General features: G+C 45.3%; 1 protein-coding gene across 1 annotated transcript in view; it reads left to right on the top strand.

Annotated features, from left to right (window-relative positions):
* Positions 1-1,127: 1,127 nt before the first annotated feature.
* Positions 1,128-27,703, top strand: part of triqk (triple QxxK/R motif containing) — a 64,749-nt gene continuing 38,173 nt past the window's right edge. The window contains exons 1-3 of the mRNA XM_014143274.3: positions 1,128-1,243; positions 11,731-11,797; positions 24,437-24,522. Of these exons, the coding sequence (XP_013998749.3) occupies positions 11,737-11,797; positions 24,437-24,522 (147 nt within the window). The 5' untranslated portion in view covers positions 1,128-1,243; positions 11,731-11,736. The remainder of the gene's footprint in view (positions 1,244-11,730; positions 11,798-24,436; positions 24,523-27,703) is intronic.

The raw sequence follows: 27,703 nt of genomic DNA, 5'->3' as shown, positions 1-27,703 counted from the left end.
GGAACAAGAACAAATTGGCCTCGCAGCATTGACAAATGTCACTTGGTTGTAAGTAACCTATAGTACTCCCATCTGAAGCGATGTCAAAGTGCTCCTTATTGATGTCAGGCACCACAGTAAGTAAAGCATTACCCAGACACATTATACGGAGATCCATTAGTTACCGCTGTGCAGCATGGGTAATGGACCACCCACTGAAGAGCAGGAAATCATTTGATTCTCCACCCCAAATGGCATCCTATTCTCTCTCTATATATAGTGCACTACTTATGACCGGGGCCTATATTGTATTTTATAGAATAGGGTGCCATTGGAACACAGTTTAGACTTCAATAAGTTCCAAGCAGTGGCAAACTCAGTCTCTGTAATCTACCATGCAGCCCCCAGGCAGCAATAAGGATCAGATGCAATTTGAGGGTTTACAACATTCAACACGGTAAACAAAGAGACATGTAAAAATTGCTGTGAAATCATGAAACAAAGAAGAACGGAAATATAGAGAGGGGATTTGTATTATCTGATGAGCACGTAGGCCTCCTGATATAGCTCACTAGCTCTATATGAATTACAATCATACCTGGATATTTTTTATTTAATTCAGTAGTTAGTTATTGAGAAGATAGTTGTAATATTGTAATGACTAAGTAGGTTAATCCCCCCCCCCAAAAAACATGTAATATTCAAATATCTGAACCCTATTTTAAAACACTATTACCATATTTTAATCTATTTAACAGTTCATTTTATCTTTAAAAACATAGTTAAATTGCACAGAATCAGATGTTATGTTTTCCTAATTAAACCACAGATGAAATCGGTCTCTGGAGAAGGAGGAGGGGAAGGACGAGGAGAAGGAGAGGGAGGAGGAGAAGGAGAAGAAGGAGGAGGAGAAGGAGAAGAAGGAGGAGGAGAAGGAGGAGGAGGAGGAGGAGGAGGAGAAGGAGGAGGAGGAGGAGGAGAGGGAGGAGGAGGAGGAGGAAGAGGAGGAGGAGAAGGAGGAGGAGGAGGAGAAGGAGGAGGAGGAGGAGGAGGAGAGGGAGGAGGAGGAGGAGGAGGAGGAGGAGGAGGAGGAGAAGGAGAGGGAGGAGGAGAAGGAGGAGGAGGAGGAGGAGAGGGAGGAGGAGAAGGAGAAGGAGGAGGAGGAGGAGGAGAAGGAGAAGGAGAGGGAGGAGGAGAAGGAGAAGGGGTTGTTGGATGGTCTATTGTCAGGAGACTGATCGTGCGACTGCAGCAGAAGAGTCTGGTAAGTGTGGAGAGGAGAGGCTCATATCAATACATTTATACAGAAACATGCACTACAGATAGCCTAAAACGAGTGATTCTGTGGTTAGTAATGTCCTGCTCACTATTTCTGAGTCTATAGCTTCTTACCGAGCCGTTCCCAGATCATTTAGTGATGAGTGGAAGCGCATGTCGATTGTTGTTTTTTTATTTCTGTGAGCCCCGCCTTCCAATCTACTATTGGTTAATTCCGCAAATACTCGTCTCTGATTAGAGGGCTAAATTGTCTATCATTAGTGGTGACGTGGAATACCAGGAAATGATAATTGGGGAAGTGGTGTGTTGGCATTTTAGGGAGAATTAGGTGCAACATACAGTAAATCTGTCAATTATCTCTTACGTGTGTGTGTGTGGACTGCAGACAGGCAACCTGAGAATGCAGAAATATCTTGAATAAGTAACACTATTTCGACTTACTGAGTAGGTAAGTGCACAAAATGTAGCATATGTAGTTGGGTGTAGTCATTCGATATTGTGCACAGAAAGTGCAGCTAAATGATTTGAGTTCAGCCTGTCTGTTGCAGTGGAGATGCATGTTGAAGACTTGTCCAATATGTAGTCGACACAGTCACTGCATAGGGAAAATATACAACTATTACTACCAACATTCTGTCATAAATGGCTGCTGTGGATTTTGCGTCCCTCCTTGTCCAGGTTTTTCATTTTATAGTGGATTAAAACAAGAACATAGTGCTGTTTCCTAATCAACCCACCGTACTGGACATATGGTTTGTTTAAAAAAAATATATAATTTCCTCCTATTTCTTAGTATAGCTGGAGGTGCTAAGTGTTTTCTCTGTGACGCTCAAACCTTTTGGTTTACTCAGTCTTCAAAGCAATGGGTTAGTCTACACACCTACAGGCTTCTTCAGACTAGGACCATATATCTTTCATTTATTTCACCTTTATTTAACCAGGTAGGCTAGTTGAGAACAAGTTGTCATTTACAACTGTGACCTGGTCAAGATAAAGCAAAGCAGTGCGACACAAACAACAACAGAGTTACACATGGAGTAAAACAAACATACAATCAATAGTATAGTAGAAAAGGTCTATATACAGTGTGTGCAAATGAGATGAGGTAAGGCAATAAATAGGCCATAGTGGTGAAGTAATTACAACATAGCAATTAAACACTGGAGTGATGGATGTGCAGAAGACGAATGTGCAAGTAGAGATACTGGGGTGCAAAGGAGCAAGATGAATGAATGAATAAATAAATACAGTATGGGGATGAGGTAGTTGGATGGGCCGTTTACAGATGGGCTATGTACAGGTGCAGTGATCTGTGAGCTGCTCTGACAGCTGGTGCTTAAAGCTAGTGAGGGAGATAAGTGTTTCCAGTTTCAGATATTTTTGTAGTTCGTTCCAGTCATTGGCAGCAGAGAACTGGAAGGAGAGACGACCAAAGGAGGAGTTGGCTTTAGGGGTGACCAGAGAGATATACCTGCTGGAGCGCGTGCTACAGGTGGGTGCTGCTATGGTGACCAGTGAGCTGAGATAAGGCGGGGCTTTACCTAGCAGGGTCTTGTAGATAACCTGGAGCCAGAGGGTTTGGCGACGAGTATGAAGCGAGGGCCAGCCAACGAGAGCATACAGGTCGCAGTGGTGGGTAGTATATGGGGCTTTGGTGACAAAACGGATGGCACTGTGATAGACTGCATCCAGTTTGTTGAGTAGAGTGTTGGAGGCTATATAGCGTTACTACCAACATTTAGACTGAAGTGCCAACTCCTGCGACAAATTACTTTTATAAGTTTAATAAATCTTATCACAAACAATAACTGACCATTTCTGGCTGATTAGGCATGCTATTAATATCATAAAAATAGTAAAAAAAACAGTCATACATGATTAAAGAACACATCCCTTTTAACCTTAGGTGTTCTGTTATTTCCATGGTGTCACTGAGGCTGAAGGAGGGAAGCAGGTTGCCCGTTGGCACCGGTCATTGCTAGATGGGAAACGGCTTATGTCTGTTTTTTTTTTGTTGTTGTGCATTTTAGCTAAGCCTAATGCTTTTCCTAAACCTAATTCTCCTAACCTGTAACATTCATTCTCCTGCTGTCTAAGTTATTCTAACCTGCTACGAAAAGTCTATTCTAGTCATTTCTGACAAGCTGTATCCCATCTAGACAAAACCGTTTGAATCCCTTGCTGTGGGAGTCCTTGCTATCATTCTGGCCAGAGGAAACTCAAGATCTCTCTGGGGAAAATCTCAATTGCACACTCCTCGCATCCTCTTTTCTAATCTCCTTCTCAAATCCCATTGGATGAGAAAGTCAGAGGTCCTGCCCCTCTGACCTTTTTCCCCCAATGGGTTTTGAGAATGAGGAGAGAGGACCCGAGGAGGTAATTGAGATCTTGTTGATATAAAAATCTAAATTGACCAATTGTAGCTTTGTGTCATTAGAATTGGGGTGGGGTCGGCAGAAATTCTGGCAAAAAAGGTGACCCCAGAAAAAATAGGGTCCCTGCTGCAAAGGCCTTTGCTTTGAGGTGGGTTTAAACTGTAGTACCATAGCTATGTCTCTGCTTTGAGGTGGGTTTAAACTGTAGTACCATAGCTATGTCTCTGCTTTGAGATGGGTTTAAACAGTAGTCCCATAGCTATGTCTCTGCTTTGAGATGGTTTTAAACAGTAGTACCATAGCTATGTCTCTGCTTTGAGATGGGTTTAAACAGTAGTCCCATAGCTATGTCTCTGCTTTGAGATGGGTTTAAACAGTAGTCCCATAGCTATGTCGTCTCTGCTTTGAGATGGGTTTAAACAGTAGTCCCATAGCTATGTCTCTACTTTGAGATGGGTTTAAACAGTAGTCCCATAGCTATGTCTCTACTTTGAGATGGGTTTAAACAGTAGTCCCATAGCTATGTCGTCTCTGCTTTGAGATGGGTTTAAACAGTAGTCCCATAGCTATGTCGTCTCTGCTTTGAGATGGGTTTAAACAGTAGTCCCATAGCATATGTCTCTGCTTTGAGATGGGTTTAAACAGTAGTCCCATAGCTATGTCTCTGCTTTGAGATGGGTTTAAACAGTAGTCCCATAGCTATGTCTCTGCTTTGAGATGGGTTTAAACAGTAGTCCCATAGCTATGTCTCTGCTTTGAGATGGGTTTTAAACAGTAGTCCCATAGCTATGTCTCTGCTTTGAGATGGGTTTAAACAGTAGTCCCATAGCTATGTCTCTGCTTTGAGATAGGTTTAAACAGTAGTCCCATATCTATGTCGTCTCTACTTTGAGATGGGTTTAAACAGTAGTCCCATAGCTATGTCTCTGCTTTGAGATGGGTTTAAACAGTAGTCCCATAGCTATGTCGTCTCTACTTTGAGATGGGTTTAAACAGTAGTCCCATAGCTATGTCGTCTCTGCTTTGAGATGGGTTTAAACAGTAGTCCCAAAGCTATGTCTCTGCTTTGAGATGGGTTTAAACAGTAGTCCCATAGCTATGTCTCTGCTTTGAGATGGGTTTAAACAGTAGTCCCATAGCTATGTCGTCTCTGCTTTGAGATGGGTTTAAACAGTAGTCCCAAAGCTATGTCTCTGCTTTGAGATGGGTTTAAACAGTAGTCCCATAGCTATGTCTCTGCTTTGAGATGGGTTTAAACAGTAGTCCCATAGCTATGTCTCTGCTTTGAGATGGGTTTTAAACAGTAGTCCCATAGCTACGTCGTCTCTGCTTTGAGATGGGTTTAAACAGTAGTCCCATAGCTACGTCGTCTCTGCTTTGAGATGGGTTTAAACAGTAGTCCCATAGCTATGTCTCTGCTTTGAGATCGGTTTAAACAGTAGTCCCATCGCTATGTCTCTGCTTTGAGATGGGTTTAAACAGTAGTCCCATAGCTATGTCGTCTCTGCTTTGAGATGGGTTTAAACAGTAGTCCCATAGCTATGTCGTCTCTGCTTTGAGATGGGTTTAAACAGTAGTCCCATAGCTATGTCGTCTCTGCTTTGAGATGGGTTTAAACAGTAGTCCCATAGCTATGTCGTCTCTGCTTTGAGATGGGTTTAAACAGTAGTCCCATAGCTATGTCTCTGCTTTGAGATGGGTTTTAAACAGTAGTCCCTATATAGTAGGTAATGAGTTTTAGTGTGCGTCCCAAAGTGCACTACAGAGGGGGTAGAGTGCCATAAGTAGGGAACAGGGTGCCATTTTGGATGCTCCTTTAGACTCCTTTTTTCTCAGCGAGCGCAGCAGCAGCTCTTCTTGAACACGCTAATTCAGCCTGAGGCCCATATGTCACCCTATTCCCTAGTGCATCATGGGGATCTGGATAGAAGTAGTGTACTATCTAAGGAGCCATTTGGGACACAAAGGGAGCCTCTTATTCCCTGAACACATCTATAATCTACCTCCACTCCTCCCAAAACAGAATAATTAAATAAAACAGTTTTAAATCATTTTATTTTATTGCCAGCATGTCACCTGTGCAGCTAGAGGAGACAACGGATAGATCATCTTTACTCAACAACAGAAACCAATAGATCACCAACTCAAACAGAAAGTACCAGTAACGTGCTCAGTACGGAGGTGGTCAGATGAAGCAGATGCTAAACTACAGGACTGTTTCAGTAGCACAGAATGGAATATGTTCCGGGGATTCATCCAATGGCATCGAGGAGTTCACCACATCAGTCAGCAGTGTTCCCTCTTAAACTGTGTTCGCCCTCAGTATCTCCGAGACTGCAGAGAGGAGGAGGAGGAGGAGGAGAATGAACTTCACTCAGCTTTCTAGAGCAGTAACCAGCAACTGGTCCATCTCCAAGGCATTCCTCGTCGATCGCCAAACATTTCTGTAAAAAAAACAACAACGATAAAGCGTAATGTTGCTAAAAAAAATTAAAATTATTATTATTTTCGTGTTGTTGGCGGTAGGTGTACCCGATTCCCTGTGCGCCGAGTCGGCGAACCGTTGCCATTTTGAACACTCACATGTTTGAAGGTACAAACTCTGCTTTCCCGGCGGGCCCAGAGAGCAAATCAGGTACACTATAGACCTACCGCTGGCCAATCGGATGTCTCAGATGACCATGTCTGCAGTAACGTTGCAGGCATTAAAGAAAGCTACAGAGAAGTTGATACTGTGAGATTTTAAAACGTCTAAAACCATGACTAGAGAGAGACTGGCAACGAATACAGCAAAGAGATGTTGTTTTTGAGTCGGTTCATGTTTAAGTTCCTTCTCAGCACCGTCAACACTTTGTATTCAACACTTTTATAAGCCATAAAATGCACGTTCTTCCTATTTCCACTCAGTGCTACAACAAGCACTGCAGCAGTTATGAATGACTTTCTATAGGCTTGCGCTGGTAATATTAGAGGCTTGGGTCTTTTTTTTTAATATCGAGGAATATTTCACTTTCCCTGTTCATAGGAATAACAGCATGAATTTGTGCATGAGGCAGAAATAATGTGGTGCGACTTGAGTTTCGCCGTCAGCTGGAAGACTGTCTATGGTCAGTGTCAGTGGAGGAAAGGGAGAGCGGAGGAATATTGAGAGACTGACCCTCAGTCTGCTGCTCTCTCTCCCTCCGCGGAGACGGACCCTCAGTCTGCTGCTCTCTCCCTCCGCGGAGACGGACCCTCAGTCTGCTGCTCTCTCCCTCCGCGGAGACGGACCCTCAGTCTGCTGCTCTCTCCCTCCGCGGAGACGGACCCTCAGTCTGCTGCTCTCTCCCTCCGCGGAGACGGACCCTCAGTCTGCTGCTCTCTCCCTCCGCGGAGACGGACCCTCAGTCTGCTGCTCTCTCTCCCTCCGCGGAGACGGACCCTCAGTCTGCTGCTCTCGCTCCCTCCGCGGAGACGGACCCTCAGTCTGCTGCTCTCGCTCCCTCCGCGGAGACGGACCCTCAGTCTGCTGCTCTCTCTCCCTCTGCGGAGACGGACCCTCAGTCTGCTGCTCTCGCTCCCTCCGCGGAGACTGACCCTCAGTCTGCTGCTCTCTCTCCCTCCGCGGAGACGGACCCTCAGTCTGCTGCTCTCTCCCTCCGCGGAGACGGACCCTCAGTCTGCTGCTCTCTCTCCCTCCGCGGAGACGGACCCTCAGTCTGCTGCTCTCTCCCTCCGCGGAGACGGACCCTCAGTCTGCTGCTCTCTCTCCCTCTGCGGAGACGGACCCTCAGTCTGCTGCTCTCTCCCTCCGCGGAGACGGACCCTCAGTCTGCTGCTCTCTCTCCCTCCGCGGAGACGGACCCTCAGTCTGCTGCTCTCTCTCCCTCCGCGGAGACGGACCCTCAGTCTGCTGCTCTCTCTCCCTCCGCGGAGACGGACCCTCAGTCTGCTGCTCTCTCTCCCTCTGCGGAGACGGACCCTCAGTCTGCTGCTCTCTCCCTCCGCGGAGACGGACCCTCAGTCTGCTGCTCTCTCTCCCTCCGCGGAGACGGACCCTCAGTCTGCTGCTCTCTCTCCCTCCGCGGAGACGGACCCTCAGTCTGCTGCTCTCTCCCTCCGCGGAGACTGACCCTCAGTCTGCTGCTCTCTCCCTCCGCTGAGACTGACCCTCAGATGCAAGCAACATCAGCCCAGTAAAATTTTAAGAAGTATTTAAATGTACAGATCCTTTGGAAAGTATTCAGACCCCTTGACTTTTTCCACATTTTGTCACGTTACAGCCTTATTCGTTAATGGATTAAATCACATTTTCCTCAGCAATCTACACACAATACCCTATAATGACAAAGCGAAAACAGGTATTTTTTTTTAAAGGATATTTTTGCAAATGTATTGAAAATAAAAACACCTTTTACATAAGTATTCAGACCCTCTAGTATGAGACTAGAAATTGAGCTCATGTGCATCCTGCTTCCATTGATCATCCTTTGAGATGTTTCTACAACTTGATTGGAGTCCACCTGTGGTAAATTCAATTGATTGGACATGATTTGGAAAGGCACACACCTGTCTATACAGTGGCTTGCGAAAGTATTCACCCCCTTGGAATTTTCTGATTTTTTGTGGGGGGTTTGTATCATTTGATTTACACAACATGACTACCACTTTGAAGATACAATTTCTTTTTTATTATTATTGTGAAACAAACAAGAAATATGACCAAAAAAAAAAACAGAACTTGAACGTGCATAACTATTCACCCCCCCAAAGTCAATCCTTTGTAGAGTAATTACAGCTACAAGTCTCTTGGGGTATGTTAGGGTCATTGTCCTGCTGGAAGGTGAATCTCCGTCCCAGTCTCAAATCTCTGGAAGACTGAAACGGGTTTCCCTCAAGAACTTCCCTGTATTTAGCGCCATCCATCATTCCTTCGATTCTGATTCTGACCAGTTTCCCAGTCCCTGCCAATGGAAAAACATCCCCACAGCATGATGCTGCCACCACCATGCTTCACTTTGGGGATATGGTTCTCAGGGTGATGGGAGGTGTTGGGTTTGGCCCAGACATAGCGCTTTCCTTGATGGCCAAAAAGCTAAATTTTAGTCTCATCTGACCAGAGTACCTTCTTCCATATGTTTGGGCAGTCTCACACATGCCTTTTGGACACACAATGTGTTTGCTTATTTTTTTTCTTTAAGCAGTGGCTTTTTTTCTGGCCACTCTTCCGTAAAGCCCAGCTCTGTGGAGTGTACAGCTTAATGTGGTCCTGTGGACAGATACTCCAATCTCCGCTGTGGAGCTTTGCAGCTCCTTCAGCATTATCTTTGGTCTCTTTGTTGCCTCTCTGATTAATGCCCTCCTTGCCTGGTCGGTGAGTTTTGGTGGGCGGCCCTCTCTTGGCAGGTTTGTTGTGGTGCCATATTCTTTCCTTTTTTTAATAATGGATTTATGTTCAATGTTTTGGATATTTTTTTTATAACCCAACCCTGATCTGTTCTTCTCCACAACTTTGTCCCTGACCTGTTTGGAGAGCTACTTGGTCTTCATGGTGCCCCTTGCTTAGTGGTGTTGCAGACTCTGGGGCATTTCAGAACGTATATGTGTGTGTGTGTGTGTGTGTGTGTGTGTGTATATATATATATATATTACAGTTGAAGTTTACATACACTTAGGTTGGAGTCATTAACTCGTTTTTTTCAACCACTCCACACATTTCTTGTTAACAAACTATTGTTTTGGCAAGTCGGTTAAGACATCTACTTTGTGCATTACACAAGTAATTTTTCCAGCAATTGTTTACAGACAGATTATTTGACTTATAATTCACTGTATCACAATTCCAATGGGGCAGAAGTTTACATACACTAAGTTGACTGTGCCTTTAAACAGCTTGGAAAATTCCAGAAAATTATGTCATGACTTTAGAAGCTTCTGATAGGCTAATTGACATAATTTGAGTCAATTGGGGGTGTACCTGTGGATGTATTTCAAGGCCTACCTTCAAAGTTTGCTTGGCATCATGGGAAAATCTAAAGAAATCAGGCAAGACCTCAGAAAAAAAATTGTAGACCACAAGTCTGGTTCATCCTTGGGAGCAATTTCCAAATGCCTGAAGGTACCACGTTTCATCTGTACAAACAATAGTACGCAAGTATAAACACCATGGGACCACGCAGCCGTCATACCGCTCAGGAAGGAGATGCATTCTGTCTCCTAGAGATGAACGTACTTTGGGGTGAAAAGTGCAAATCAATCCCAGAACAACAGCAAAGGACCTTGTGAAGATGCTGGAGGAAACAGGTACAAAAGTATCTATATCCACAGTAAAACGAGTCCTATATCGACATAACCTGAAAGGCCGCTCAGCAAGGAAGAAGCCACTGCTCCAAAACCGCCATAGAAAAGCCAGACTACGGTTTGCAACTGCACATGGGGACGAAGATCGTACTTTTTGGAGAAATTTCCTCTGGTCTGAAACAAAAATAGAACTGTTTGGCCATAATGACCATCGTTATGTTTGGAGGAAAAAGGGGGAGGCTTGCAAGCCGAAGAACACCATACCAACCGTGAAGCACGGGGGTGGCGGCATCATTTTGTGGGGTTGCTTTGCTGCAGGAGGGATTTGCTTCATGAAGTCGGAAAATTGTGGATATGTTGCTTCAATATCTCAAGACATCAGTCAGGAAGTTAAAGCTTGGTTGCAAATGGGTCTTCCAAATGGACAATGACCCCAAGCATACTTGCAAGCAAAGTTGTGGCAAAATGGCTTAAGGACAACAAAGTCAAGGTATTGGAGTGGCCATCGCAAACCCTTGAACTCAATCCTATAGAAAATTTGTGGGCAAAACTGAAAAAGCGTGTGCGAGCAAGGAGGCCTACAAACCTGACTCAGTTACACCAGCTCTGTCAGGAGGAATGGGCCAAAATTCACCCAACTTATTGTGGGAAGCTTGTGGAAGGCTACCCAAAACATTTGACCCAAGTTAAACAATTTAAAGGCAACGCTACCAAATACTGAATGTTTGTCAAAGCGGTGGAGGATTTTAAAGGTCCAATAGTTGGATTGTTTTCAGAGAGAATAGGTCAGAGGGGTTTTAGATGCCATCAGAAACACTCCTGCCCTTTGACTCGCACTGTCTCTCCCCCCCCCCCCCCAAATCTTAAACGGAGTAGGGCTGGGCGACATGGCCAAAATCTCATGTCCTGATTTATAGATAATTTCATATAACGATACATATCACAATATACACATTTTCTGTCAATTCAATTAATACTTTATTTAAAATGACCACAAAGGCCTATTTCTTATTTAATATTCAATTATACTCCACAAATTTTTTTCTTTTCGTTTGGTATCTTGGGTCGAGTGTCAGCACCAAGTCACGAAACCCCCTGTTTCTCGACCGTGTAAATCGGGGCCAATTGTCTTTGCAGTTGTAAGTTGTAATGGCAGCTGTTATCTCCTTCCATCTTCGTGATTCTTTGCCATATGGTGTCGCCGCTGGCAAAAGCCTCTCGCAACGTCTGAGTCTGGGGGTTTGTTTTGAGCACTCGACTGTACTTTTTTGTGTCTCATCCGTAGACTCTCCTCGTACTGTTTCACATGATTCTTGCATGGGTGGTAAAGGAGGTTAGTGGTGTTTTGAGCCTGTTGTCGGGACCGGCCTGCGGCATATTTTGCAGAGGACGGTTTTCTGGTCCATGTCAGTCTTTTCATACCCAAACCACGTCCATGCGACCGCAGTAGCCCCTCTTTTAGGTCTCTGTGTCAAGTTCACTGTCCATGTTTGTTTGTTTGTTTGTTTGTTGCAAATTTCGTTCCACACGACACGTGTGGAAGAACGCAAAGCGACGTCCAATTGACGGAAAACATATTGCCCTTAAGAGTGTGATTTGCAACACAATGAAATAAACCGTAGAGCATTATACGAAACGATAGAAAAACATCTATCGTCACACTATATATCCCTAAAACAGTATTTGGTATAGGCCTAAGAGCTTTGATACAATACCACAGTTGACTTATTAAATATTTTGTATTTAAGAAGCATGTAATATTTAGCCGTAGGCCTATTTTCTGTCCTCAGAATGTTAACTCTTCTTTTCTTCCTCCCAGGTGAGGATGGGGAGGAAGGATGCGTGCGTTGCAATGGCCCCGGTCGATCAGTACCGTAAACAGATCGGTGAGTTTCCTTCCCCCCCTGCACCTCCAATACACAACCAACACCTTCCAGGAGCCCTGCGTCCCAAATGACACTACACTTCTCTGAGCAGTACACTGTGTTTTACTATATACATGTATTGATGCGTGGACCGGTTTGTGTTTTTACTTAATTATTTATTTTTATTTTTATTATACGGTATTTGACTTTTTGTTTGGTTTGTTAAATGTGATACGCTGTGTGTAACGTTATTTTTTTTTTATATAGTTTACTTCGCTACTTGAGTCATCTCCGATCTCTCTTGCCGCTTTCCACACAGACCTAGCCACGCCCCCTGTCACTCAAGGAGCGCGTTTGTTGTTCCTCGACCAACTTCCTGGTCTCTGGTCAATGCAGCACATGGAACAATTGTTGATGACAACGATGCTGTTTTCACTTTGCTTCTTAATATAAATCCACTAGTGTTCTTTAATTACACTATTAGTTTGTTTCTTACATCTGCAAACAGCTAGTTTGTCTTTTATTAGCAAGTTGGGCCTGAATCTTGTTAGCTGCTAATGCTAATCGCTTACTAGTACATGTATTGAGTCAGAGCAAATGTAACTAGCTATACAGCCTGATAATACCAGTGATGGTGTACACCTACGTTTGCATGTTTTTTTGTTGTTGTGTGCAACAGTATCTTCTAAATCGGAGGAATACACGAATGTTGGCTACTTGAAGTAGCTAAGACGACATTACATGTAGCCACAGATTATGTAGGAAACACTTATCAACACTTTGGTTTCTACCTTGTCACAATGGCTCCTCCCTGGCATTTTCATTTATCTCAAGAGGGAGTGTTCCCCCTCTGGTACATGTTGGGGTATATAGGGAGTGTTCCCCCTCTGGTACATGTTGTGGTATATAGGGAGTGTTCCCTCTCTGGTACATGTTGTGGTATATAGGGAGTGTTCCCTCTCTGGTACATGTTGTGGTATATAGGGAGTGTTCCCTCTCTGGTACATGTTGTGGTATATAGGGAGTGTTCCCTCTCTGGTACATGTTGTGGTATATAGGGAGTGGTTCCCTCTCTGGTACATGTTGTGGTATATAGGGAGTGTTCCCCCTCTGGTACATGTTGTGGTATATAGGGAGTGTTCCCCCTCTGGTACATGTTGTGGTATATAGGGAGTGTTCCCCCTCTGGTACATGTTGTGGTATATAGGGAGTGTTCCCCCTCTGGTACATGTTGTGGTATATAGGGAGTGTTCCCCCTCTGGTACATGTTGGGGTATATAGGGAGTGTTCCCCCTCTGGTACATGTTGGGGTATATAGGGAGTGTTCCCCCTCTGGTACATGTCGTGGTATATAGGGAGTGTTCCCTCTCTGGTACATGTCGTGGTATATAGGGAGTGTTCCCCCTCTGGTACATGTCGGGGTATATAGGGAGTGTTCCCCCTCTGGTACATGTTGGGGTATATAGGGAGTGTTCCCCCTCTGGTACATGTTGTGGTATATAGGGAGTGTTCCCCCTCTGGTACATGTTGTGGTATATAGGGAGTGTTCCCCCTCTGGTACATGTTGTGGTATATAGGGAGTGTTCCCCCTCTGGTACATGTTGTGGTATATAGGGAGTGTTCCCCCTCTGGTACATGTTGTGGTATATAGGGAGTGTTCCCCCTCTGGTACATGTTGGGGTATATAGGGAGTGTTCCCCCTCTGGTACATGTTGGGGTATATAGGGAGTGTTCCCCCTCTGGTACATGTTGGGGTATATAGGGAGTGTTCCCCCTCTGGTACATCTTGTGGTATATAGGGAGTGTTCCCCCACTGGTACATGTTGTGGTATATAGGGAGTGTTCCCTCTCTGGTACATGTTGTGGTATATAGGGAGTGTTCCCTCTCTGGTACATGTTGTGGTATATAGGGAGTGTTCCCTCTCTGGTACATGTTGTGGTATATAGGGAGTGTTCCCCCTCTGGTACATGTTGTGGTATATAGGGAGTGTTCCCCCTCTGGTACATGTTGTGGTATATAGGGAGTGTTCCCCCTCTGGTACATGTTGTGGTATATAGGGAGTGTTCCCTCTCTGGTACATGTTGTGGTATATAGGGAGTGTTCCCTCTCTGGTACATGTTGTGGTATATAGGGAGTGTTCCCCCTCTGGTACATGTTGTGGTATATAGGGAGTGTTCCCCCTCTGGTACATGTTGTGGTATATAGGGAGTGTTCCCTCTGGTACATGTTGTGGTATATAGGGAGTGTTCCCCCTCTGGTACATGTTGTGGTATATAGGGAGTGTTCCCTCTCTGGTACATGTTGTGGTATATAGGGAGTGTTCCCCCTCTGGTACATGTTGTGGTATATAGGGAGTGTTCCCTCTCTGGTATTGGTACATGTTGCCTTTCCACCGCCGTTTCTCACATAATGAATTTTACTGACAGAAATCGATCCCACCTTGTCTAGCGTGTTTTGTCGACATTTTAGAAAGTTCACCTACAAATGTTCTGTTTCCATCAGTTGCGTATCGTCTTCTGACTAGAGCTGGTCCAATTTCAACGACTTCTATCTCAGTCTTTGATATCAACCTCCATCCCAAATGACAGGGCCCAAAGGACTCTGGTCAAAGGTAGTGCACTATATAGGGAATAGGGTGCCATAGGGCTCTGGTCTAAAGTAGTGCACTATATAGGGAATAGGGTTCCATAGGGCTCTGGTCTAAAGTAGTGCACTACATAGGGAATAGGGTTCCATAGGGCTCTGGTCTAAAGTAGTGCACTACATAGGGAATAGGGTTCCATAGGGCTCTGGTCTAAAGTAGTGCACTATATAGGGAATAGGGTTCCATAGGGCTCTGGTCTAAAATAGTGCACTAAATAGGGAATCTGGTTTCATTTGGGACTAGCCATCTTGTCAGAAGTTGTTTTCGTCAAACTTTAATACTATTAAAGGTTGGTATTTTATTATTTCTTCCCCCAACATGTCAATGTCGTAACCAAGACAACATGCTGCGTATCAATCATGAGTTCAGGCCTTCAGCATGCCAGCTGTCTTCCCTAGCTGGAGCACCAATGAGAGAGGGTTTTGTTCCCTGGAGCACCAATGAGAGAGGGTTTTGTTCCCTGGAGCACCAATGAGAGAGTGGTTTTGTTCCCTGGAGCACCAATGAGAGAGGGTTTTGTTCCCTGGAGCACCAATGAGAGAGGGTTTTGTTCCCTGGAGCACCAATGAGAGAGGGTTTTATTCCCTGGAGCACCAATGAGAGAGGGTTTTATTCCCTGGAGCACCAATGAGAGAGGGTTTTATTCCCTGGAGCACCAATGAGAGAGTGGTTTTGATCCCTGGAGCACCAATGAGAGAGTGGTTTTGATCCCTCGAGCACCAATGAGAGAGGGTTTTGTTACCTGGAGCACCAATGAGAGAAGGTTTTGTTACCTGGAGCACCAATGAGAGAGGGTTGTGTTACCTGGAGCACCAATGAGAGAGTGGTTTTATTCCCTTTGTTTCTGAGGAAATGACAGCGTTGGAAAATTGCGCTGTTGTGTAGTACACATAAACCAAGGTTGTCCATGTACTGGCCTTCCATCTTGTGTAACCCAGTTTATTGGTACATATTTGGTCTATCCTCTTCAAACTCAACTCTGGACCTCCAAGCCAGTTCCACTGTATCGTGTGCGTCATTGTTCCCCTCCAATCAGGGACTGATTTTAGACCTGGGTCACCAGATGGTGCAGTTGATTATTAGGTAGAGCAGGAAACCAGCCGGCTACAGACCTCATAGTCTAAGAGTTGAATATCTCTGGTCTTGCCTACTACACCCCCCCCCCCCCCCCCAAAAAAAAAAATTAACATTCCAGATAAAATGTTTTTTGGTACATGCGCTCAATACAACTGGTGTAGACTTTGCTGTCCCTAAACACACTCTGACTATATCTACAAACCATATATACACACTCACTCACTGACAGTCAGTGCAGATAGAGTGGATATCATTTTAATTGATTATTTAGTAGTCTTATGGCTTGGTGGTTTAGCTGCCTCGGTGCCTGTTGGTCTGATGGCATCAGTGAACAGTCTATGGCTTGGATGGCATCAGTGAACAGTCTATGGCTTGGATGGCAGGAGGTCTTCGGTCCTTCCTCTTAGATCGTTCACAACTAACGTTACTAAATATCTCTAAATCTAGCATATAGGATCTGTTTGAAATTATCACTTTTATTTACGCTCCGCCACTTCAAATTATCACACATGGGGGGGGGGGGGGGGGGGGGGGGGCGGGTCAAATCCTTTCTATTTTATTTAGCTAAGTTCAATTATTTTATTTTTACTATCAATTAATGGCACTGGAGTTATCAGCATATCTAGTCTGATAAATGAACAAGTCTACAGTCTATATCATAGAGAATAACCAGATAACATACAGTATCTAGTCTGATAAATGAACAAGTCTACAGTCTATATCATAGAGAATAACCAGATAACATACAGCAGGACAACTCATATTCTGTTGTTCTGAAATACATTTTCTTCATATAATGTTTCTTTGGACCTGACTAAAATAAATTAATGGATTTATTGGGATGCTGAATATTAAAATGATTTATCACTGTTTTTTTTTATTTAATTTTAATGTAGATGTTACAGGCAAACATCAGTGGCTCGTCTGCTTGCAGGCCTGGAGATGCTAAACGTGTTTCTGTTAATTGAGGGTAAATAACTGTTTGGACCGGCAGGGTTTTTGCATGACAATAACCAGCTGACACCATTTGATGACCGCCACAGTCTTTCATAACACGAGACATAACTGCTGTAATGTCTACGTTATGATAGTGCTGTATGAACACACAGGACAGTGCATAACAAACTACCCTCCCGCTGTATCCCTTTTTCAATGGAGCTGAAGCCCAAACCATTCCCTGTTCCCTATACAGTGGTCCATAGAGCTCCGGTGTAAAAAAAAAAAAAATTGTACACTTTTTTTAAAGGGAGCAGGGTGCCGTTTGGGACGTAGGGTTGTCTTCGGCGACATTTGCTCGCAGTTCTCCTACTCATCAATTCAAAGATGTAACCGCAGGTCACAGACAGATAAATCCTCTTTTTTTTTCCCCTGTGAAAAGAACAGCTATCAAGTAGTTTTAGAGAACTGCTGGTTAACAATAAAAATAGTATTAAAAAAAAAAAAAAAAGATTCTTTTTCAGAATAGTATGAGGCAATTTTAGTTTATTTTGAGAGACCTGAAAGGGAACGCCACATGGTCTTTGGTAATGACGCTAAGGTAATTCATAGGCTGCCACTAATCTGGCGCTTTTATGAAGAGCGAGGCTTCTGTGATGTCAGCCACTGCTGACTCTGGGTTTAAATACTGTTATTATGGGTTGGTAATTGACTAGTCAGCTGTCATCCACCCGCCTGCCTGGCAGAGAGTATGGGAGATGAGAAGAGGATTGGACAGGAGAGGAGAGGAGGAGAGGAGGACGGTAGGAGATGGGAGATGAGGAGGACGGGACAAGAGAGAGGAGGGGATGGGAGAAGAGGACGGGACAGGAGGGGAGAAGAGGATGGGAGAGGAGATGAGAGGACAGGAGGGGATGGGGAAAAGAGGACGGGAGGGAAGAGGGGATGGTAGGAGAGGACAGGAGGGAAGAGGAGGGGATGGGAGAAGAGGATGGAAGGGAAGAGGAGGGGACGGGAGGGAAGAGGACGGGAGGGAAGAGGACGGGAGGGAAGAGGACGGGAGGGAAGAGGACGGGAGAGGAGGACGGGAGAGGAGGACGGGAGAGGAGGACGGGAGAGGAGGACGGGAGGGAAGAGGACGGGAGGGAAGAGGACGGGAGGGAAGAGGACGGGAGGGAAGAGGACGGGAGGGAAGAGGAGGGGATGGGAGGAGGAGAGGACAGAAGAGGGGATGGTAGGAGAGGACAGAAGAGGGGATGGTAGGAGAGGACAGAAGAGGAGGATGGGAGGGGATGGGAGAAGAGGATGGGAGGGAAGAGGAGGGGATGGGAGGACGGGACGGGAGGGAAGGGGACGGGAGGGAAGAGGACGGGACGGGAGGGGAGAGGAGGACGGGACGGGAGGAGAGGAGGGGAGGGAAGAGGAGGGGAGGGAAGAGGAGGGGATGGGGGGAGGAGGAGGAGGAGGAGGAGGGGATGGGTGTTGTGGTCAGTTGAGTTATGATTCCAGTAGAATGATGCAACACCAGCTGTGTCTAGGAAAACGCACAACGCCCTCTGTCAGACAGCCTGTCAGAGTTTTAGCACCCCAGGGGTCAGAGCATGGAGACCCAACATGGACTGGCTGCACCCCATCAACCTACAGAGCATTCGGTAAGTATTCAGACCCCTTGACTTCTTCCACATTTTGTTACGTTACAGCTTTATTCTAAAATGGATTCAATTGTTGTTTTTTTCTTCTTCTCATACATCTACACACTATTTTGCTCTGTTCAGCTTTGCCTTGATCCTGACTAGTCTCCCAGTCCCTGCCACTGAAAAACATCCCCACGGCATGATGCTGCCACCACCATGCTTCACTGTAGGGACGGTGGCAATTTTCCTCCAAACGTGACGCTTGGCGTTCAGGCCAAAGAGTTCAATCTTGGTTTCATCAGACCAGAGAATCTTGTTTCTCATGGTCTGAGAGTCCTTTAGGTGCCTTTTGGCAAACTCCAAACGCGCTGTCGTGCCTTTTTTACTGAGGAGTGGCTTCCGTCTGGCCAATCTACCATAAAGTCCTGATTGGTTGAGTGCTGCGGAGATGGTTGTCCTTCTGGAAGATTCTCCACAGCGAAACTCTGGAGCTCTGTCAGAATGGCCATCCGGTTCTTGGTCACCTCCCTGACCAAATTCCTTCTCCCCGATTTGCTCAGTTTGGCCGGGCGGCCAGCTCTAGGAAGAGTCTTGGTGGTTCCAAACTTCTTCCATTTTTAAGAATGATGGAGGCCACTGTGTTCTTGGGGACCTTCAATGCTGCAGACATTTTTTTGGTACCCTTCCCCAGATCTGTGCCTCGACACAATCCTGTCTTCTGTCATGTCCAATCAATAAAATTTAGCACAGGTGGACTCCAAGTTGTAGAAACATCTCAAGGATAATCAATGGAAACAGGAGGCACCTGAGCTCAATATGGAGTCTCATAGCAAAGCGTCTGAATACTTATGTAAAGTATTAAAAGTATAAAGTATTTCAGTTTTTTATTTGTAAAACATTTGCAAAGATTTCTAAACCCGTTTGGCTTTGTGGATCGATGAGAAACTTATTTTTAATTTTTTTGAATAAGGCTGTAATGTAACAAAATGTGGAAAAAGTCCAGTGGGCTGAATGCACTGTGTAGACCAGGGGTTCCCCAACGTTTTTGGCCCACGACCCCCATTTTGATATCTGAAAATTCCCACGACCACCAACCATGGAGGGAGGGGAAAGAAAAGTAATTAAACAGCCCGTGTTTGACTTTAAAAAAAAATAATAATAATTTACCGTGAGTTGTATGACAGCTCAATCAGCTGTTAGATTTCACAAACCGGCATGTCAACTGAGCCAGGATCACAGTCAAAAGGGGAATGGGAAGTAGGTCCCATGGTGCTCTACCAAGCGTTGGAGGTGAGCGGTCACCACTCGTGTGGGACACTTATTGATGTTTTCTGTTAGAAACATGTACACCCGAGGGAAGTGGAGCATGGTTCGCTTTTGAAAGACTCTTCAATAACAACTTTCCTTTTTGAATCCACTGATTTTTGTCATGCATCTGTAGATTTTGTTTTTGTATTTCCCCTGCGTGCTTGCCTTCGTTCAGTTTCCCAAATAAATCTGTTTCCCGTAGGCAAGGAGACACCATTTTCATTACAGAGAGTCAAGCAAGTTTTTTTTATTTTACATCCATTGTGAATGACAACAGTTCCTCTCTCAATGTGAAACATCTTTCCCCTACTCCCCCTGGATGACCACCAAGCCTCGGTGTGATATAGGACATGGTCTTGCTCTGATCTCGTCTCTCTCTTATTGTTCTGTACTAGTTTTCTGTATTATCCCAGCAAACACCGATGTTTTTAAAAAGATCTACGTATGACCACTAACTTTTCTGATCCCAAATCTCCATAGTTTAGTGAACATGCCTGCGCACAGTGGATATATGGTTCGATGTAGTTTACAATGGAAGATACCTGCTGCAGTATATCTGAGTTCTGTTCTCAGCTCTTTTCCAATGGAAGATACCTGCTGCAGTATATCTGAGTTCTGTTCTCAGCTCTTTTCCAATGGAAGATACCTGCTGCAGTATATCTGAGTTCTGTTCTCAGCTCTTTTCCAATGGAAGATACCTGCTGCAGTATATCTGAGTTCTGTTCTCAGCTCTTTTCCAATGGAAGATACCTGCTGCAGTATATCTGAGTTCTGTTCTCAGCTCTTTTCCAATGGAAGATACCTGCTGCAGTATATCTGAGTTCTGTTCTCAGCTCTTTTCCAATGGAAGATACCTGCTGCAGTATATCTGAGTTCTGTTCTCAGCTCTTTTCCAATGGAAGATACCTGCTGCAGTATATCTGAGTTCTGTTCTCAGCTCTTTTCCAATGGAAGATACCTGCTGCAGTATATCTGAGTTCTGTTCTCAGCTCTTTTCCAATGGAAGATACCTGCTGCAGTATATCTGAGTTCTGTTCTCAGCTCTTTTCCAATGGAAGATACCTGCTGCAGTATATCTGAGTTCTGTTCTCAGCTCTTTTCCAATGGAAGATACCTGCTGCAGTATATCTGAGTTCTGTTCTCAGCTCTTTTCCAATGGAAGATACCTGCTGCAGTATATCTGAGTTCTGTTCTCAGCTCTTTTCCAATGGAAGATACCTGCTGCAGTATATCTGAGTTCTGTTCTCAGCTCTTTTCCAATGGAAGATACCTGCTGCAGTATATCTGAGTTCTGTTCTCAGCTCTTTTCCAATGGAAGATACCTGCTGCAGTATATCTGAGTTCTGTTCTCAGCTCTTTTACAATGGAAGATACCTGCTGCAGTATATCTGAGTTCTGTTCTCAGCTCTTTTCCAATGGAAGTTCGACAATTACGGTACATACACCAGGTTTCTCTTCTGCCGAAGGAAAAAAGTTATTTGGTTTCACTCAGAACTCTGATAACAGCCGGTTTATTATGTTGATTGGCGTCTCTGTCCAGTCGCGACGACCTGTCGACGATGTCGCCGTAGTTTTGTCTCTCCCAGTGATTAGTTGTGGAAAACAAAACGTTTTTCGCAAATCGTCATGTATGGATTGCATCAGCTGATGAGTGATTGCCCCATTTTTTTATTTTATTTTTGCGGGGAGGAATTGAGTGTGTCTTCATTTCCCAGGTAACCCGCCGTGTCTAACCACCTCTGATCTAAACCGTTCTACAAATTCAACAAACGGTTCTTTCGGTGTTTGAACACACTTGGTTATCTCTCTCCCTAATTTGGTGGTTTCGTTGGTCGGAGCCGTAAGGAAACCCGTGTATGGTTCTGCATCCATCGACCACATGTTGGTCTTCACCACCCACAGCTCCTCCCTAACCCTGAGTCCTGTGATATTTTGTGTGTGTGTGTGTGTGTGTGTGTGTGATTAAATGCCATTGTTGTCCAAAAACCTGCCTATACAAGCAAAGCCATAAATAATTTATTACTCATACTTTGGGTAATTATTTTATTTTGGCTCTTCATATAAGGTAGACTATATGTAACACCGCGATGACAGGTAGTTTACTGACGAATCTCTCCCTGCGGCATAGTCGGAACACAATTGCTGTAGTTATTTCGTCTCTACACCCATGGCTAACCCACAAGACATGCCACCAGAGGTCTGTTTAAACTACTGGCACACAGCTCAGACACCCATCCATACCCCACAAGACATGCCACCAGAGGTCTGTTTAAACTACTGGCACACAGCTCAGACACCCATCCATACCCCACAAGACATGCCACCAGAGGTCTGTTTAAACTACTGGCACACAGCTCAGACACCCATCCATACCCCACAAGACATGCCACCAGAGGTCTGTTTAAACTGACTGGCACACAGCTCAGACACCCATCCATACCCCACAAGACATGCCACCAGAGGTCTGTTTAAACTACTGGCACACAGCTCAGACACCCATCCATACACCACAAGACATGCCACCAGAGGTCTGTTTAAACTGACTGGCACACAGCTCAGACACCCATCCATACCCCACAAGACATGCCACCAGAGGTCTGTTTGAACTACTGGCACACAGCTCGGACACCCATCCATACCCCACAAGACATGCCACCAGAGGTCTGTTTAAACTACTGGCACACAGCTCAGACACCCATCCATACCCCACAAGACATGCCACCAGAGGTCTGTTTAAACTACTAGAACACAGCTCAGACACCCATCCATACCCCACAAGACATGCCACCAGAGGTCTGTTTAAACTACTAGAACACAGCTCAGACACCCATCCATACCCCACAAGACATGCCACCAGAGGTCTCTTCACAGTCCCCAAGTCCAGAACAGACTATGGGAGGAGCACAGTACTACATAGAGCCATGACTACATGGAACTCTATTCCACATCAGGTAACTGATGCAGCAGGAGAATCAGATTTAAAAATAGATCAAAATACACCTTATGGAACAACGTGGACTGGGTGAAGAGACGCGCACAGACACACACACACACACACACACACACACGATAAGACACACACACACACACACACGATAAGACACACACACACACACACGATAAGACACACACACACACACGATAAGACACACACACACACACACACACACACACACACGATAACACACACACACACACACACACACACACACACACACACACACACACACACACACACACACACACACACACACACGATAAGACACACACACACACACGATAAGACACACACACACACACGATAAGACACACACACACACGATAAGACACACACACACACACACACACACACACACACACACACACACACACACACACACACACACACACACGATAAGACACACACACACGATAAGACACACACACACACACGATAAGACACACACTCTACACACGTACACATGGATGTTGTATTGTAGTGGTGGAGTAGGGGCCTGAGGGAACACAGTGTATTGTAGATATGTGGTAGTGGTGGAGTAGGGGCCTGAGGGAACACAGTGTATTGTAGATATGTGGTAGTGGTGGAGTAGGGGCCTGAGGGAACACAGTGTATTGTAGATATGTGGTAGTGGTGGAGTAGGGGCCTGAGGGAACACAGTGTATTGTAGATATGTGGTAGTGGTGGAGTAGGGGCCTGAGGGAACACAGTGTATTGTAGATATGTGGTAGTGGTGGAGTAGGGGCCTGAGGGAACACAGTGTATTGTAGATATGTGGTAGTGGTGGAGTAGGGGCCTGAGGGAACACAGTGTATTGTAGATATGTGGTAGTGGTGGAGTAGGGGCCTGAGGGAACACAGTGTATTGTAGATATGTGGTAGTGGTGGAGTAGGAGCCTGAGGGAACACAGTGAATGTGTTATGAAATGTAATGAATGTAACTGTATTAATGTTGCTGGACCCCAGGAAGAGTAATGAGGATCATTTTATCTAAATGACCAAAGCTTTCCAGGTGCAGGTCGGTAATGCTTTAACAAGCTAATAAAGCTAGCTATCCTCGGCCCAGTCGTATGGTGTTTACACTATAACAGGTGAAATTTAGAAGCCACTCAAGCTAGTATTACATTGGTTATTAAGTGGAACTGTTTTGTGCTCTTGAGTATCATGTACCATTTTCTTCAATTCTGAATGAAATAGTTGTGAATCGCAGAGGTCTACAACCAGACTTTCTGTTTGCTAATGAGTTTCCCCCCCTAGTCTGTTCCACCTTGATTTACTATATATATATATATATATATATAGATAGATAGATAGAGATATAGAGATATAGAGATAGAGATAGAGATAGATATATATAGATAGATAGATAGATAGATAGATAGATAGAGATATATATATAGATAGATAGATAGATAGATAGAGATATATATATAGATAGATAGATAGATAGATAGATAGAGATATATATATATAGATAGATATATAGATAGATATAGATAGAGATAGATAGAGATAGATAGAGATAGAGATAGAGATATAGATATATATATATAGATAGATAGATAGATAGATAGATAGATAGATAGAGATATATATATATAGATAGATAGAGATATATATATATAGATAGATAGATAGATAGAGATATATAGATAGATATAGATATATAGATATAGATAGATATAGATAGCAAGAGAGAGACTCTGCCCTATCCATCTCTTTGTGGGAGGCCAAGGCCTATTTGTTCCAGAGTGATTGTCTAGGAGTGTGTCTATAAACTGGCCCTGTGTGTTGACGGCACTCAGCCAGACCTCACCCTGGGCATTCTGCTGTAGTCACCAAGGACACTTCTCTCTCCTCTACACCGTTCCTTTCCACCCTACCTGGTGGCCAGTTTGTCCGCTGGCTTCACCTCAAAGAACAGCTGTTTAGAAGCCAAACTCAACCATACACACAAATATATCACTTTGTGTGTGTGTGTGTGTGTGTGTGCTGTTAATGAAATAAAAGTCCTCATTCTCATTCATTGTATTTTTTTTCGTCATATATTTCTTTCAATTCAGGTAAACAAGACTACAAGAAGACCAAGTCAGCTCTGAAGATGACGAGGTTGAAGGCTGAGGCGAAGAAGAGTGCTCCTGGAATAAGGGTCTGTATGTCTCACCCTCCTTCATTACCAACCTCTCCTCTCTGTGATGTAGTGGTTTTATGCCCACTGGTCGCGAACGCGCACACGCGCGCACACGCACACAGTCTAATCTGCCATTTTATATTAAGAGCGTGTTGTATTTCCCTTATGCATTTAGTCCATTTCTTTCTAGAAGCATTATTTATTAACTTCTATTTAACCGTTGGAAACAGCTTGAGACCTAGGTCTCATTTGCCCTGGGAACAATACACAAAATGTAATAAATAGCAAATATTATGTAAACATGACTAATATTATTTACAGTAAGCTGTAGTTTATAGTTTAATCTGTTCAGGGTTTCTGTTACCTGGCAATTACCGGCTTTTGGCCCCCCAAAGGTAAATGAAAGAGTTTATTTATTTTATATGGCTGCGTTGTGTCTGACTATCATTAAATGTGAAGACTGTTATTTTATGAAATTAATTCTCTGTGTAATAATTATTATTACGTGATTAAACTAATCATGTCAACTTTAACTAGGAAGTCGGCACCACGGGAAAATGTTTAGTCTGTTTTCCCGAATCGACAATTTTTTTCTCGAGTACAGTCTTCTATTAATGAATTATTATTATTATTATTATTATTATTATTACATAATCAGTTCTCATTACTGAACGTCGCAAACCCTTGGATATCTGCACGAAATTATGAATCAGCAAAATACAAATTGGCTTAATTATAAATTTACTAACTTACTAATCAAATCACGGGAAATACATGAAACACACCCACAATTAGTATTACATAATACAAAGAAAGAAAGTCCCTAGTGGATGAAACGGATATGACGGCTTGGTAGACAAAGGGAAGGGTGTATGGACACCTCGAGCGGGGAAACTCATAGCTGATAACTACACTCATAGAAATTGCTCATACCTTACATGAACGACCGCTCATTCGAAAAAATAAATTGCAATTTACATATTTACGAGTGTATGTCTTGTCTCTCTCTGTGGTCGCGGTCCATCTGCTGGAGAGAGTCTCAGGTTACGTTCCCCCAGGGGTCAGTCTATCGTAGTTGTTATTATGGATACTTCAGAGTACCATTCGGAATTGTTCTTAGAGCGGATGCTTTTACCAGACTAAAGTATTTGAACAGCTGCGGTCTGAATAATTGTTATTTTTAGTTTTATTTTCCATTTCAACGTGGGAATGATCTCCAACGTTCTCTGGTCTTGTCCTTTTTTGGTAGAGTTGTAGTGCCAACCATTTCAACATGTAGCTACCGCCTCATATCTTCTGGTCTTAGAAATTCAACTATTTTGCAACCTTAGCTTACACCTCTGGTGTGAATTGCCTCACATTTTTTTTTTTTTACTTGAATAGAAAAGGGGCGGGTCTCAGAATTTTTTATTTATTTATTTTACCTTTATTTAACCAGGCAAGTCAGTTAAGAACAAAATCTTATTTTATAATGACAGCCTAGGAACAGTGGGTTAAACTGCCTTGTTCAGGGGAAGAACGACAGATTTGTACCTTGTCAGCTCAGGGACTCAATCTGGCAACCTTCTGGTTACTAGTCCAACGGTCCAACCACTAGGATACCTCCCTCCCCCCTCTAACCACTAGGCTACCTGCCTCCCCCCTCTAACCACTAGGCTACCTGTCTCCCCCCTCTAACCACTAGGCTACCTGCCTCCCCCCTCTAACCACTAGGCTACCTGCCTCCCCCCTCTAACCACTAGGCTACCTGCCCCCCCCCCTCTAACCACTAGGCTACCTGCCCCCCCCCTCTAACCACTAGGCTACCTGCCCCCCCCCCTCTAACCACTAGGCTACCTGCCCCCCCCCTCTAACCACTAGGCTACCTACCTCCCCCCCTCTAACCACTAGGCTACCTGCCCCCCCCCCTCTAACCACTAGGCTACCTGCCCCCCCCCCTCTAACCACTAGGATACCTGCCTCCCCCCTCTAACCACTAGGATACCTCCCCCCCCCTCTAACCACTAGGATACCTCCCCCCCCCTCTAACCACTAGGATACCTCCCCCCCCCCTCTAACCACTAGGATACCTGCCTCCCCCCTCTAACCACTAGGATACCTCCCCCCCCCTCTAACCACTAGGATACCTCCCCCCCCCCCTCTAACCACTAGGATACCTGCCTCCCCCCTCTAACCACTAGGATACCTCCCCCCCCCTCTAACCACTAGGATACCCCCCCCCCCCCTCTAACCACTAGGATACCTCCCCCCCCCCCTCTAACCACTAGGATACCTCCCCCCCCCTCTAACCACTAGGATACCTCCCCCCCCCCCTCTAACCACTAGGATACCTGCCTCCCCCCTCTAACCACTAGGATACCTCCCCCCCCCCTCTAACCACTAGGATACCTCCCCCCCCCTCTAACCACTAGGATACCTCCCCCCCCCCTCTAACCACTAGGATACCTGCCTCCCCCCTCTAACCACTAGGATACCTCCCCCCCCCTCTAACCACTAGGATACCTCCCCCCCCCCTCTAACCACTAGGATACCTCCCCCCCCCCTCTAACCACTAGGATACCTCCCCCCCCCCTCTAACCACTAGGATACCTCCCCCCCCCCTCTAACCACTAGGATACCTGCCCCCCCCCTCTAACCACTAGGCTACCTGCCCCCCCCCCCCCCCCTCTAACCACTAGGCTACCTGCCCCCCCCCCCCCCCTCTAACCACTAGGATACCTGTCTCCCCCCTCTAACCACTAGGCTACCTGCCCCCCCCCTCTAACCACTAGGCTACCTGCCTCCCCCCCGTCTAACCACTAGGATACCTGCCCCCCCCCTCTAACCACTAGGCTACCTGCCCCCCCCCCTCTAACCACTAGGCTACCTGCCCCCCCCCTCTAACCACTAGGCTACCTGCCTCCCCCCCCTCTAACCACTAGGCTACCTGCCCCCCCCTCTAACCACTAGGCTACCTGACCTGCCCCCCCCCCCTCTAACCACTAGGCTACCTGCCTCCCCCCTCTAACCACTAGGCTACCTGCCCCCCCCTCTAACCACTAGGCTACCTCCCCCCCCCCCTCTAACCACTAGGCTACCTCCCCCCCCCCCTCTAACCACTAGGCTACCTGCCCCCCCCTCTAACCACTAGGCTACCTGCCCCCCCCCTCTAACCACCAGGATACCTGCCCCCCCCTCTAACCACTAGGCTACCTGCCTC

The sequence above is a fragment of the Salmo salar genome, chromosome 14 (assembly GCF_965601325.2).
Source record: "Salmo salar chromosome 14, fSalSal1, whole genome shotgun sequence".
NCBI lineage: Eukaryota > Metazoa > Chordata > Actinopteri > Salmoniformes > Salmonidae > Salmo > Salmo salar.
The sequence above is the reverse complement of the archived record's forward strand: the minus strand, read 5'-3'. Positions and strand labels throughout refer to the sequence as shown.